Genomic DNA, 15,321 nt, shown 5'->3' on the forward strand with positions numbered 1-15,321 from the left:
GGGGAAGGCTTAGTGAGAGTGAGAGGGAAAGGCAGAGAGTCAACGCTCTCTCTCATTCGTTTCTGTTTTGTCTAAAACTACAGAAATAATGGATTCAAACAGTGCTCAGACTAGTAAAGTGAAGCTGAATGATGGCAGATATATGCCACTGCTGGGACTGGGAACATGGCTAGCAGAGGTGTGTGTTGTCTTTTATTGTCTTTTCTCCTTTTTGATATATGCTCTCATTCCAAACAGTCCACTGATCTCAGTTCAGCTGTTTCAAGTTAGATATTGAAGTGGATTTGTGTGTTATTACAATCGTTTTTATAACCGTTCTATTTTGTAATTATGTAGATTTTGTTTATAATGAACAGTGCTCCTCAGGATCATGTAAAGCAGCAGTTGAAGCAGCAGTTGATGCCGGATACCGTCACATCGATACAGCATACTCTTATCGCAACGAACACGAAGTAGGAAAAGCCATTAACGGCAAAATTCAACAAGGCGTCATTCGACGCGAGGATATATTTGTCGTCACCAAGGTGAGATGGGGTCATAAACAACAGCATATTGCCGGTAACATGTCACCACCAGTATGTCCCATGTAGAGTCTATATGTGACAGATTTCTATATTTGATTTCAGCATGAGTATTCAGCACACCCAGTGGATGGCTTCTTTCGCTTCCCTGTCTTTTAACTGATAAATGGTCCCTGTGTGCAGCTACGGCTCAGCATGTACACTCAGTGGCCAATTTATTAGGTATACAACCCCCAAAAATGTTGATGCACTTCTGTGAGGATTTGACAGACCGAGACCCAATCGCAGACCCACTGGGTAAAATAAGATTTATTCAAAAACAAAAATCAGAAGACAATCTCAAACAGTGTCCAGTCCAAGGTCAAATCCAGAAGTCCAGAGAGCAAACAATTCCAAGACGTTAGGCAAAAGATTGGTCAGAAACAGGGTACCAACAAGGTCAAAGCCAGAGATCCACAGGGCAACCAAGTCCAAAACATTAAGCAGAAACAGGTCCAGGTAAACACGGTAAAACGTACAAATCACAGGAGGCAAAACTCACACAGGCAGGGACAGAAAACAGTCACAATCTGGCAAGGAACAGGTACAAACACAGGACTTAAATGCACAGAACAATAAACACCAGAGACAGACTATTGGAGGAGACAAACCAGGTAATAATACGGATCAGGTGGGGGGCGGGGACAGGAGTACACAGGGACAAAACAGAAGCACATGGCAAAACCAAAACAAACAAAAGCACAACTCGACAATACACAGGATGGCCAGCAGGGCGGCCAGATTCCCCAATCCTGGTAGATGTACTGACACACTTCCAAACTGTCGCCTCCTGATGCATGTTATATAAAGCAGGCAGGCATGCACTGTGGCATCTGCTTATTGTTCAACTGAATGTTGAAATGGGCATATCAAGGATTTACCTTAATTGTCGCATCAAACTTCTAGGAAAAGAATCTGTCGCCTTGTTGTTTCATGTCAAATAATCCAGTGTGTTCTGAAGAGGGGGGTGTCCCACTCAGTTCTAGTTGTGCTAGATTTGTGTGCTTAACTAACTGCCCATGGAATGTTTAGCTATAGTGGTTCCAAAGTGTTATCAAGCATATGTTAAATACACATCCCTTGTCGTATATTTTTCTAGAGAATTTTCGTCTGTAAGTCTGTCGAGCCATGCACTGACTATGTTTATCCAGTGAATAGCTTTCATAGAGACTGTGTTCGATGAGTATCCTTTATAATGGCTTTGCTTATCAAATGTGTGGCCATTTTACTTTCTGCATGAGCACTGGATTAATGAATGTTCTATTTATGTAGCTGGATTCGACTCACTTTGCCCCTGAGGACATCCCTAAATGCTTCAATAAATCTCTCAGTGATCTTCACTTAGACTACATTGACCTGTATCTGATACATTTCCCAGTGGGTTTTCAGGTAATACACACACACACACACACTCATTTACAGTACACCACCTTCTCTGAAGGTGGCATTTTTAATCTTATTCTTATCTGAATGTGAATATCAAGGACATAAAACCATTCTTTTAGTGTATGCACATTTTCACATCACTGATTTCACATGAAAATTTCTTGAATTCCATTATTTTTTTTACCTTTGTGAACAGAAAGTAGGAGATGAACTCTTCCCAATGAAAGACGGAAAATTACTCACTAATGAAATTGATTATGTGGATGTGTGGAAGGTAAAGAAATGTTTGATTCTTCAATAATTCCATTTCGTTCCAACTGTAGTGTTTGAGGTTCTGTACCAATATTGATCTGGGCAACTGTGTTTGAACGTGAGCTGATAATCAATGAACTTGCATGAACTCCACTGTTTAAACTTGTTTAAACCATTGTGACAAACTGAGAGAAATATTATAGTCTTAGTTTGAACGTCCAGGGAACCTTGTGGGAACATTGTGGGAACGTCACGTGAACGGTTCTGTTAATAGAGTCCTGTGTGTGTTACAGGGGATGGAGGCTCTGAAGGCCTCAGGGAAAGTGAAGAGTATCGGTGTGTCCAACTTCAACGTCCAACAACTGGAGAGACTCCTGTCTGTGGCCAAGGTCCCACCAGCAGTCAACCAGGTTCTGCACAGCATTACCATAGTGCAAATCTAAACAAATGATGGCAAATTATGCTGACTCATTCTGACTGTTGTGACTTTTCACCTCCTTAGGTGACCGAGGATCTTATACTTATATAACATGAAATACGATACTTAAAAACTCAGAGCGGCAGCATATGTCTGACTATGTGAGGTAATATGTTAATGTTATATTGCAACTGAGTAACAGAGAAAAGATAATATCCTCTTATTATCCTTTCCTTACCTCACATTATTTTGCCACTTTATACATATGGAGCAGAGAACAGCGTCCTACTTATTTGGCTACCTTGATATAAGGTGGATTAAGTTTGTGGGGCAGATTAAGTCGACTAATTCTGACACAGACTCAACTCCAGCGCCACTGTTTCAGTTAGTTCTATTCGGAGAGTAAAGAAAACCGTTTGAGTCTGCAAGGTAATGCTAAAAATGGGGCTGCTCAGTTGGCAAAAGGTTTTCTTCTCTATTTGTACAAAGTCAGGGGAAAAACACTGACCTTACAAAGAATTTCTCTTCCCGCTATCTTAACTCTGCGAGCAAATTAAACAAACTGATCACAGATCTTAACCTAAGGAGAACTAAACCAGCTCTGTCACTGTCTCTTACTCACCTACTAGATTAGATCTTACCTGTTGCATACATTTTTATGCAAATAAAACAAAGAACACTGAAGAGTATTGTTTCTTTACCTTGATAAGGGAGGGATTAAGGTGATGAATCAGTCTGACACAAACCAAATCTTGGGAACCAAATCTGGCACCTCAATTTGTTTTCTCTGAGTATCAAGAAATATGCTTAATCACATGAGTGTCAATCAGGTGACTGGATATGCAGAAAGTCGGTGGCTGCAGGGGTAATAAACCTGCCTCTTTATTTGCCCAGAGGAAAGTGAAAAATACTGACCTTGGAGACAGTTTCCCTCCCTCTGTCCTTGATCCATGAACAAATAAATAAACTGATCTCAGATCTGTACCTTAGGAGAACTGAACCTGCTCTGTCACTTTCTCCCAATCTTCTATCAGGTGGAACTCCACCCATACCTGGTCCAGGCAGATCTGATTGAGTACTGCAAGTCCAAGAACATTGTGCTCACTGCCTACAGCCCCTTTGGCTCTCCTGGAAGACCCAAAGAATTGTGAGATGATTTTCCATTCACTTGATATCAGTGTGAAACCACATTATTTTTTACAACAGTTTATCATGCAGTCACTGCCTGCAAGTGAAATGTACCATTCTATGGAAAAATCAAAGTGAACTATTGAATTTCTGAAAAAGTTCTCTGCAACTCCTCTTCCCCAAATAGTCACCAAGGAGAAAAAGACCCTGAGAAACTGTTAGAGGATCCTGTTGTGCTCGAAATTGCCAAGAAACACCGTCGGCCTCCTTCCCAAGTAAGACGACCGTCTCACAGCAGTGACAATAAAAAGAATGCCTGTCTTTTCATCTCTTTCTATCTCATCCTAAATGTGTGTATGTGTGTGTTTATTACAGGTTCTGTTGAGGTATCATGTGCAACAGGACATTGTAGTGATCCCAAAGAGTGTCACACCCAGCCGTATCGTGGAGAACTCAAAGGTGATGACTGTGTACTCTATGAATGTCTCTTGGTCCAGAAAGTCTTTCTACATTTTGATCTTTTGAGCTATTCATTGTACTGTAAACATTTTGACATTTTCACATATCTAAATCAGAGTCCAAGGTATGCCATGTTGAATGAAGTTAACATGACCAAACAGTAAGACACAAGAACAAAGATTTTAAAATTACAGGCTACTTTGATCCTACTCTCAGTTTTAAACTGAGACTGTTGTCCCTGTCCCTGTTGTCAGTTTCATTCAATCAGATATTGTTCAGCTCAGATTGGCTTAACGAAGAGCATACTGCTCCAGGAAGTGAAAAACATTCACAACACATTGTTTTTTAGACAAAGACTTTAAGCCAGCAAAATGTCCAAAACCGTCATCTTCACAATAATGAATAAACAGATAGATAGATAGATAGATAGATAGATAGATAGATAGATAGATAGATAGATAGATAGATAGATAGATATGAATATCCATGCAGTGTTTGCTGCATCTATCACTGTACCGTGAACTTTAGTACTCAGAAATGTAGGACCAGTTTACAATACAGGACACAAAGACAAAAATGGACTGACTTATTGTAAATGTAAAAAGACCATCTCTGACTGCTCTCATTCAAACTGAAGTTTGTCTCAAATCGGCAGTCGCTTGGTTGATTAGACATCGTTCCCCAGGAAACTCAAGCCAGTTGAATTATGCTGGTTATCATTCTTTTAACTTGTAAAGATTATTATATCTTTATGGATTGCCTGTGCTATGCTAACCTGTTAACACTGACTTTAATATTTGCTTTGTTTGCAGATCTTTGATTTCTCTCTGTCTGGAGAGGACATGAAGAGGCTGAAGTCTCTGGACCGTGGCTGGAGATCCTGCGACGAAAAAGGGTAAGACCTTAATCTTGACTTCCCTCTTCACACAACACTCACGTGTGAGCAACTCACACCCAGCCCTCAGTGCTGATGGTCCTCCTGATTTCTGCTTGCTCCTAATCAGAGATCGATAGATATCGTGAGACAAAGAAATCAGTAGACTTTTTAAATTTAAGGGTCTGAGTTTGTCACCCATGTTTTACACTATCCTACCAAAAGTCTTGAGTCATCATTCATTTTAGTAGTTGTGACTGCAGTCAATGTAATGGTGTACTGGCCAGTCTTTGAATCCTAATCACTACTTCACAAAGGACCTGCAGATATTTTGGAAAAACATATGATTAAAAAAATGTACTGAGATTGATAAAATGATATGAATATGCATGCAGTTTTAACACATTTTTTTCTTTTTAACATTACAGGATTGAGTCTCACCCATTCTACCCCTACAAGTGAAAGAGGAGGTGAACAGGATGGCTCTCACATAGAACAGTTGCTGTGAAGAATCATCACCACTGTTGACTATATTTAATAAAGACATGATGGTTTTAGCCTAGTCAAGAAATTACATATGTGACAGATAAATGTTACTTTTTGTACATAATAACCGGATTGTTTGCACATATCTACTAATGCCTTAATGCTAAACATTTACTCTACGATTAAGAGTTTGAACATGGATCTGAAACAATGTTAGGCCCAGATATCAAGTTTTGAATAAAAATCTTCTCAAAATCATTTTGACTGTGATTCAATCCTGCTGTGCAGTTCAAACCTTACACTAGAAAAACCACAGCTTTTTCCCTGAGGTCAGATTCTAAAAGCACAAATTCTTCTTGTACTTCTCTGGTGTCAATTGTGTTGTCCTTGAGTTGGCATTTGGCTCTCAGAACCTCTGTATTCTTCTGTCCTCTCTGAGCTGTTGGGCTTTTCTCCGCTCATGCTCAAGTGTTTGGGCAATACTGGTCTTCACACCCACAGCAGTGCTCTCCACACTAAACCCTCTTATCATCTAAGGATGTTAAGATGAATAATTACACCACACAAACTAGAACATATGGTAGGAACTCACCACCTAGAGGACATGTTATAAAACTGCAGGTTTTTGATGTTGGAGAACTTATTAAAGCACCCATGAATGATCTACGGCTACCACTTTATAGCAGGTACATCAGACAACCATATGAGCAAGGATGTGTTCAAATCAACTAAGGCATTTGTTCATATTGGTTATGAAAGTAAAAATGAATTTAACACGTAAACAGCGATATAATGGAAATCAGTGCATTACATACTCACATTGTCCTGCTCTGTCTAAGGTACAATAAAAAGACAGAGCTTGACATTTGCTAATGTGTCTGTGAATGGCTTTAAGTAACAAGAACAAAGAAAATTCATGCTGTAAAGTGTAACCATGATATTAAAAATGATAGCTCTGTAAAACCACCTACATTACATGCTGAAATGAAATCGTCACTGTTAGAGAATGATATTAGAATACTTAAAATACTTAAATGCTATGAGAGCAAGTCTGTGAATTAAAATCAGAAGAGCGTGTGAAAGATAGAGAGCGATATACAGTAGTTCTGATCCCACTGTTGGAAAATGACTGCATGTAAAATGGCTTTGGGAAATTGGGAAAAATCTGTAGCATGGCTGTTCCCATTTAGCGAAGGCTATTGCGACTGTATCAAAGGCATAGTGCCATAATTTTGTGGTACCTGCCTAAATGGTGAAATAAACATAAATCATTTCTCAAATCCTTTCGAGTTCCACAGGGACACAAGGTAAACTCACATAAGGCATATGTTTGCTTAAGGTGAAGATGAATAATATTTATGTCACTTCACTGGACCTGAGCACCAAACAGGTGTATTATTTTTCTCTGTGGGAGCCTGTTAAGTTGAACTCAATGGCAGTGCACACCTATGATTATTCAGTGGACAGGAGCTAAGACGAAGTGGACTTCACTGGGTGCAAAATAAGCACTTTTTGAGGAGAGTTGTAGAGGAAAACCAAGAATTACAAAGATATTGAAGACACCAGATGCTCAGTGAACAAGGTGCATGAGAAAGCGAAGCAGAGAATACAACCATTAACTAGTGGGCAGGAGACCTCTCTAACAAACTCCAAGACTGAGCACAGACTAAAGGAGAACACAGGGTTTAAATAACATTAATAAGGAGCAGCAGGTGAGTACAATAAACTTATCGTTGGGTTATAAATAGCGCCACAACATGGAAGAGCTTCTGACAAATTCTTGCTCAGGTTCTCCCTCTAGTGGCCAGATTGTGTTACGCCCTTTCAGGGCGTGACCATTTATCAGGCTGAAAAGGAGGACCTGTGTGATTTGTCATATTTTGCCGTTGTGGATGCATATTTGTTTGTGATGTTCTGTGAAACAGAAATTGAAAAGGGTAAAAAACAAAAGAAATTATTTGCACAGCAGACACTATTCTGCAGCAATAACACCCCAACACTGTAGAGCTCCTGCCCGTACCTGTTTTTTCAACATCTGTCATTTTAATCACATGTTCAACACATATTCTGCACATACTCATACAAACTCCACACATTCTCGCAGTGCATAATCATTCACACTCAACACATACTCATACATACTCAACACATGCTCAACACATACTCACTGAGAAAATACTAGTACGTCCTAGTTATAGTAGATTCCTATAGCAGATAGCAGATCTATAGTATATATAGTCTACTATAGAACTATAGTAAATCCCTTTAGTTTTTCTCTCCAAACCAAAGGAATCAGACCTGAACAACTGAAGATAAAGACAAACTTTCATTTTCACACACTAATACATTTTTTAAATTATACATAACACTCTGGTTGCAGAAGATTATTAGGGTGTCATGTGTATGCTGGGCTTACATTTCTGATGTCAAGATTGCACTTAACACAGTTTACTCTATAATGAGTAACATAGACTCTCCATTATAGATTTCACAACAGTTCACTGTTTATACCAAAGTTGAGTTCCATCACAGATATGTCACAACAGTTCACTGTTTATATCGTAGTTGAGTTCCATCATAGATATGTCACAACAGTTCACTGTTTATATCGTAGTTGAGTTCCATCATAGATATGTCACTACAGTTCACTGTTTATATCGTAGTTGAGCTGTTTTCTCTCATAGCATATCATAATATGCAATGCATTTTTATGTGTCTATTTCATGTGCATCACGTTTCTCTCTCTCTCTCTCTCTCTCTCTCTCTCTCTCTCTCTCTCTCTCTCTCTATCTTTCTGTCTTGCTCTCAAATTATACTACAGTTCACTGTTTATTTCATATTTATTCGCTTCATATCTTAACATGCAATGCTTGTCACTTCATGTCTCTCATATTCTATGTCTCTAAAATAAACTAGCTCATGAAGAATGGATTCACATGCTGTTTCACCCCTAATAAACGGGCTGATGAAGCATGAATTTGCACATTTGTGTAATAAGGAAAAGGTGACAGGCACATGGAGCACAATGAAATCAATTTATAATCATTTTGTGACAGACCTATAGTTACATTCTACACATCCAAAAGCATGAGTTTGCACATGCGCATGCAGATAAGTCCACACCCGCAAAACACTTACACGTGTTATTCACACGTTCAGTCATTAACCTGAAATGACAAATGAAAAACTCCCTATAAATAAAAGGTGAACACGAAGAGTAAGCAACAGAGAAGGAGAAACGCTCATCCTTCATTCATTCATTCATTCATTTCCATTTTCACAAACCGCAGAAGAAATGGATTCAAACAGCGCTCGGACCAGTAAAGTGAAGCTGAATGATGGCAGATATATGCCACTGCTGGGACTGGGAACATGGGGAGCAGAGGTATGTGTTGTCTTTTATTGTCTTTTGTTTGCTTTCAGTTCCTTTTTATTCAATCTCCCTTCTCTCTCTCTCTCTCTCTCTCTCTCTCTCTCATTTTCTCTAAGGCATAAATGTATTTTGAAATGAACGAAAAAGTAACTAGTATTCTGCTAATTTTGCAATATCACGCACAAGAATTAAATGACACTTAATTCAATAACATGATGTTTTTGTGTCACTTTTTTTGGGTTATGGCTATTTGATGCTGTGTTGGAACGAATTCCTCATTATAACATGAAACCTCTTACACTGTCTAATATGATAATAATACGTTTATATTTTGTATTGTGAAAAAAAGAGCTCATCAGGTTCCTGTAAGCCTGCAGTGGAAGCAGCAATCGATGCTGGATACCGTCACATTGATACAGCGTTTGCTTACCGGTGTGAAACTGAAGTAGGAAAAGCCATTAACGCCAAAATTCAGCAAGGTGTCATTCGACGAGAGGATATCTTCGTCGTCACCAAGGTGAGATGCCTATAATTACAACATCATGTTTCCAGTAGTACGTCACATTTGCACATTTGGTTTTAACATGAGTATTCTGTATTTGACCCATCGAATGGCCTTTCTAGCTCTTTGCCTTTTAACTGATGAATGATCTCTCTGTGTGTAGCTGTGGACCACTCACTTTGCCCCTGAAGACATCCCTAAATGCTTCAATAAATCTCTCAGTGATCTTCAGTTAGACTACATTGACCTGTATCTGATACACTTCCCTGTGGGTTTTCAGGTAATACAACAAAATGCATTACACATTTACAGTATTTAAATTAATGATCCTGATTTTATACAAAAAAAAAACATTTTCCTTATCTTTGTGAACAGAAAGTGGGAGATGATCTTTTCCCAATGAAAGATGGAAAGTTACTCACCAATGAAATTGATTACGTGGATGTGTGGAAGGTAAAGAAACTTTTGACAATCTGTTCATTCCATTCATGATAAAATGTTATTGCTGTTAGCCACAGCAGAATTGCAAGAACTCAACAATTCAAAGCACTGACAGACAGACTGAGAGAAATTTTCGAGTCTTAGTTTGAGCGTTGTGGGAACGTTGTAGGAACGTCATGTGAATGGTTCTGTTGATAGACTGCTGTGTGTGTTACAGGGGATGGAGGCTCTGAAGGCCTCAGGGAAAGTGAAGAGTATCGGTGTGTCCAACTTCTCCATCCAACAACTGGAGAGACTCCTGTCTGTGGCCAAAGTCCCACCGGCAGTCAACCAGGTTCTGCATCGTCACATACTCATTATACAGCTAAGCAAAGTCATGCCACCTCCTGCTGACTCATTCTGACTTTTCATATCTGCCTCTGAGACAGAAGAGATTACAAAGCTTACATTCATAGATAACATCAACACAGCCTATGGCCCACTGTTAAAGGCTTTACACTGATATTGTAGAGCAATGATGTGATATAGAAAGACTTTACCTATTGTTTAATCATTTGATGTGAGATAATAAGAAACCTGTGAGGGTAATAAACGTACCTCTTTATTTGCCCGAAGGAGATAGAATAACACTGACCTTAGATTTTCCCGTCCTTCTGTCACTGGTCCATGAACCAATTAACAAACTGATCTCAGATCTGTAACTTAGGAGAACTGAACCTGCTCTGTCGCTCTCTCTCTCTGTCTTTCCTATCAGGTGGAACTCCACCCTTACCTGGTCCAGACAGATCTGATTGAGTACTGCAAGTCCAAGAACATTGTGCTCACTGCCTACAGTCCCTTTGGCTCTCCTGGAAGACCCAAAGAATTGTGAGTTCAGACAGAGATGATTCTCAACCAAATTTTGTGATCATCTCCATATCATTTACCTCACTCCACGACATCAGGTGTACAGGCTACAGAATATGTCTTCTTCCACAGAGTTAATGCCCTTTCTGATATAGGATTAATGATAAAGTGCCTCAGGTTGAATTACCTCAGATCTGGATGAACACACCCTTATCGAATTATGTAAAACATCAGATTTTAACATCCAACCGTCTGATTATGCCCGCTCTTTCCCCCCACAGTCACCGAGGTGCCACAGACCCTGAGAAACTTCTAGATGAACCTGTTGTGCTCGAAATCGCCAAGAAACACGGCCGGACTCCTTCCCAAGTAAGACGACCGTCTCACAGCAGTGACAATAAAGACAATGTCTGACTTTCCATCTCTGCTCATGTTAAGTGTGTCTATGTGTGTGTTTGTTACAGGTTCTGTTGAGGTATCATGTGCAACAGGACATTGTAGTGATCCCAAAGAGTGTCACACCCAGCCGTATCGTGGAGAACTCAAAGGTGATGGTTGTGTGGTCTATAAATAATACCACTGTTGTCTATGCCTTTAAAACTACATGTACCAGGACCATTTGTACACAGAAAGGCAGGTTAAATGATAGAAACACTACAGGACACAAAGATGAATGTGAACAAGCCGAAGTGAACTTAAAGTTGTTCAGCCACCTCTGACTGCTCTAATTTGAGTGGGAGTTTGTCTGAAACACCCCTCCTGGAATCGCAACCTTACCGTGGGTTTGTGAGCCCCTGTGATCCTGGGAGCTGTGCTCCTGGCAGGGTAACACAAGGCAGAGAGGTCCCAGGTGAGGGGCCAGACCAAGCATTTCTTAAAGCCCTCTGGAACCAAACTCCTGGATGGGGGCTGGACTCTATCCTTCTCCAGAGTTGGCTGGGGTGAGAGGCAACGGGCAGGTGTGGGGTTACTTGTTAGCCCCCGACTGAGCGCCGCTGTGTTGGAGTTTGTCCCGGTGAACAAAAGGGTCGCCTCACCGCGACTTCGGGTTGCAGGGGGGAAATCTCTGACTGTCGTGACGGCGTATGCACCGAAAGGCAGCTCAGAGTACCCAGCCTTCCTAGAGACACTGGAAAGTGTCCTAGTGAAGACACCATCTTGGGAGGAACGGCCTACCAGATCTGAATCCGAGTGGTGCTTTGTTGTTGGACTTCTGTGCAAGCCATGGATTGTCCATAACAAACACCATGTTCGAGGATAAGGCAGCTCATGTACTCGTAACCAGAGCTCCTTAGGCCAACGGTTGATGATCGATTTTGTAGTCGTCTCATCAGACCTGTGGCTATATGTCCTGGACACTCATGTGAAGAGAGAGGCAAAGCTGTCAACTGATCACCACCTGGTGGTACGGTTGTATTAGATGGCGGAGCAGGCTGCCAGACAGACCTGGTAAACCCAAGCGCATAGTGAGGGTGAACTGGGAACGGCTGGCTGAGGACCCTGTCTGGGATATCTTCAACTCACACCTCCGCATGAGCTTCTCCCTGATCCCGAGGAAGGTTGGGGACATGGAATCTGAATGGACCCTGTTAGGAGCCTCCATTGTTGAAGCGGCAGCTTTGAGCTGTGGTCAGACGGTCATCGGTGCCTGTCGTGGCGACAACCCAGAGACCCGGTGGTGGACACCACTGGTGAGGGAAGCTGTCAGGCTGAAGAAGGAGGCTTTCCCGGCTTGGCTAGCACAGGGGACTCCAGAATTGGCTGAGAGGTACCGGCAGTGAAAAAGGGCTGCAGCGACGGTGGGCATGGAAGCAAAAACTCAGGTATGGGAGGAGTTTGGGGAGGCCATGGAAAAGGACTTTCAGTTGGCCTCAAAGAGGTTCTGGCAAACCATCAGGTGACCCAGGAGGGGCAGGCAGGGCCTTGTCCAGGCTGTTCTCAGCAGGGACGGGGAGGTTCTGACCTCAACTGAGGATGTGGTCGGACAATGGAAGGAACACTCTGGGGAGCTCCTAAACCCAACAGACAAGCCCTCCACAGAAGAGGATTCAGGAGGGTCATCACCCATCTCCCTGGCAGAGGTCACTGAGGCAGTTAGGAAACTCTGCAGTGGCAAGGCACCAGGAGTGGATGAGATCCGCCCTGAAACACTGAAGGCTTTGGATGTTGTTGGGCTGTCATGACTGACACGCGTCTTCAATGTTGCATGGGATTCAGGGACAGTGCCTGTGGAGTGGCAGATGGGGGTGGTGGTCCCCAATTCTTAAAAGGGGGACCGGAGAGTGTGCTCCAATTTTTGGGGCATCACGCTGCTCCGCGTCCCTGGGAAAGCCTAAAGCAGGGTACTGGAAAGGAGACTGCAGCCGATTGTCGAACCTCGGATCCAAGAGGAACAATGTGGATTCTGTCCTGGACGTAGAACAGCGGATCAGCTGTTCACCCTTGCACAGATACTGGAGGGATCATGGGAGTTTGCTAATCCAGTCTACATGTGATTTTTGGATGTGGAGAAGGCTTACGATCGTGCTCCCTGGGGTGTCCTGAGGGGGGTACTGCGGGAGTGTGGGGTGCCAGGTTCGCTGCTGCGAGCCATTTGGTCCCTGTATAACCGTAGTGAGAGCTGTGTCCGTATCCCCAGCAAGAAATCAAACTCGTTCCCAGTGAATTTTGGACTCCGTCAGGGCTGTACCTTGTCTCCAATCTTGTTCTTGATTTTCATGGACAGGATTTCAAGGCGCAGTTGGGGTGAGGAGAGTTTCCAGTACGGCAGCCTCAGGATTGCATCCGAGTGTGAAGCGGACGGGATGAGAATCAGCAATTCCAAGTCCGAGGCCATGCTCCTATGCCGGAAAAAGGTGGCTTGCCCCCCTTCGAGTTGGGACTGCCTCAAGTAGAGGAGCTCAAGTATCTTGGGGTCTTGTTCACGAGTGAGGGCAAAATGGAGCGGGAGATCGACAGGCGGATCAGGACGGCAGCGGGAGTCACGCGGTCGTTGTACCGGACCGTCGTGGTGAAGAAGGAGTTGAGTCAGAAGGCAAGGCTCTCAATTTACCAGTCGATCTTTGTTCCAACCCTCAGCTATGGTCACGAGTTCTGGGTAGTGATAGAAAGAATGAGATCGTGGATACAAGCGGCGGAAATGAGCTTCCTCCGCAGGGTGGCTGTGGGCACCCTTAGGGATAGGGTGAGGAGCTCAGACACCCGGGAGGAGCTCGGGAGTAGAGCCGCTGCTCCTCCGCATTGAAAGGAGCCAGTTGAGGTGGTACGGGGACCTAGTCAGGATGCGTCCCTGTGGAGGTGATCTAGGCACGACCAACTGGGAGGAGACCCCGGGGCAGACCCAGGTCACGTTGGGAGAATTATATATCTCAGCTGGCCTAGGAATGCCTAGGGATCCCCCAGGAGGAGCTGGTGGATGTAGCCGGGGAAAGGGATGTCTGGGCTACACTCCTCAGCCTGCTGCCACCGTGGCCCGGTCCCGGATAAGCGGCAGAAAATGGATGGATGGATTTGTCTGAAACTGATCTGCATTTACTTGGTTGATTTTTCTGTGCTCTTCAGCTCGGAAAATAAATTGTCACGCTCTGTTGTGCCCGACATCACTTCAGACACTTACCCAGGAAACACAAACCAATTTATGAGTTTGAGTAATGAGTTTGATTAGTTATTGTTTATTTAACTGATAATTCCTCTTCTCTGTGTGATTGTCCATGATTTGCTTATATGTTAAAACTGATGTTTAACATGTGTGCAGATCTTTGATTTCTCTCTGACTGAGGAGGACATGAAGAAGCTGAGGTCTCTGAACAAAGGATGGAGGGCTTGCTTTGTAGAAGGGTAAGTGTCCGCTTCTCACTGATTGGACATCAGCAGCTTCTCCCCCTCATCTCACTGCCATAGCGTGTGTGTGTTTTTTTTTAATTTACTTACTTGTTTACTTGTTCATTAGACAGTAATGGGTAATGAAACCAGTATTTCTAGACTGAAGCATCTAGTTAAATACCCTGACCAACCTTGTCAAACCAAAAGTCTCACGACACAAATGCTTTTAACTGCTGTTATTCTTAGAAAGTAATGGTGTTGCTGGGTAATCTAACATTTGTCATTATTCCTGTTAAATGGTGTGCTATTTGATGACACTGTTTTTAAACATTACAGGATTGAGTCTCACCCATTCTTCCCCTACAAGTGAGAGACAAAGAGAACAGGACGGTTTTGACACAAGACACCTGCTGTCCCCCTCATCAAAAATCACCATTACTGTTGTTTTTGTCAGTCGGAGATATGCTACATTTTGTCTGGTGAAACAATCCAATAAATTCAGCTTTCTTATATAATGGTTTGTTCACATACTGTACCTTCACTGATGCCCGTGCACTAAACCATTTTATTACACGGCTTTGCTGAATACTTGATTCTGATTGGTCAAGTACAGCATTCTACGGTCTGATATTTCTGTATGGCAGACTGCTGCTATGTATAACAGACCATTGCTATGGAACTATTTGTTTTAACAGAAGCAATAAAATCATTTTTAAATCAATAAAATCATTTTTAAATCAATGTTTTGTGTGAAGTGATTTATTTCTTTAGTAA

At 42.3% G+C, this 15,321-nt stretch overlaps 2 protein-coding genes across 2 annotated transcripts; both read left to right on the forward strand.

Moving 5' to 3' along the window:
• LOC115826340 (aldo-keto reductase family 1 member B7) lies at window positions 1-5,821 on the forward strand. The gene is made up of 10 exons (XM_030790141.1): window positions 1-178; window positions 357-524; window positions 1,833-1,949; window positions 2,143-2,220; window positions 2,492-2,608; window positions 3,651-3,763; window positions 3,932-4,019; window positions 4,120-4,203; window positions 5,016-5,098; window positions 5,506-5,821. Exons 1-10 carry the CDS (start codon window positions 89-91, stop codon window positions 5,537-5,539), a joined length of 972 nt encoding a protein of 323 aa, XP_030646001.1. The 5' UTR covers window positions 1-88; the 3' UTR covers window positions 5,540-5,821.
• A 3,037-nt stretch (window positions 5,822-8,858) lies between these two features.
• Window positions 8,859-14,496, forward strand: LOC115826342 (aldose reductase-related protein 2-like). The gene is made up of 9 exons (XM_030790144.1): window positions 8,859-8,948; window positions 9,286-9,453; window positions 9,602-9,718; window positions 9,814-9,891; window positions 10,097-10,213; window positions 10,634-10,746; window positions 11,007-11,087; window positions 11,182-11,273; window positions 14,480-14,496. Exons 1-9 carry the CDS (start codon window positions 8,859-8,861, stop codon window positions 14,485-14,487), a joined length of 864 nt encoding a protein of 287 aa, XP_030646004.1. The 3' UTR covers window positions 14,488-14,496.
• The last annotated feature ends 825 nt before the right edge of the window (window positions 14,497-15,321 follow it).

This window comes from Chanos chanos, chromosome 13 (genome assembly GCF_902362185.1).
Source record: "Chanos chanos chromosome 13, fChaCha1.1, whole genome shotgun sequence".
In the NCBI taxonomy this organism is placed as follows: Eukaryota; Metazoa; Chordata; class Actinopteri; order Gonorynchiformes; family Chanidae; genus Chanos; species Chanos chanos.

Coding starts and splice junctions, on each gene's coding strand:
- LOC115826340 (XM_030790141.1), top strand. CDS start 89: ATGGATTCAAACAGTGCTCAGACTAGTAAAGTGAAGCTGAATGATGGC. Junction 179..356: donor TGGGAACATGGCTAGCAGAG/GTGTGTGTTGTC, acceptor TATAATGAACAG/TGCTCCTCAGGATCATGTAA. Junction 1,950..2,142: donor ATTTCCCAGTGGGTTTTCAG/GTAATACACACA, acceptor CTTTGTGAACAG/AAAGTAGGAGATGAACTCTT.
- LOC115826342 (XM_030790144.1), top strand. CDS start 8,859: ATGGATTCAAACAGCGCTCGGACCAGTAAAGTGAAGCTGAATGATGGC. Junction 8,949..9,285: donor TGGGAACATGGGGAGCAGAG/GTATGTGTTGTC, acceptor TGTGAAAAAAAG/AGCTCATCAGGTTCCTGTAA. Junction 9,892..10,096: donor ATTACGTGGATGTGTGGAAG/GTAAAGAAACTT, acceptor TGTGTGTTACAG/GGGATGGAGGCTCTGAAGGC.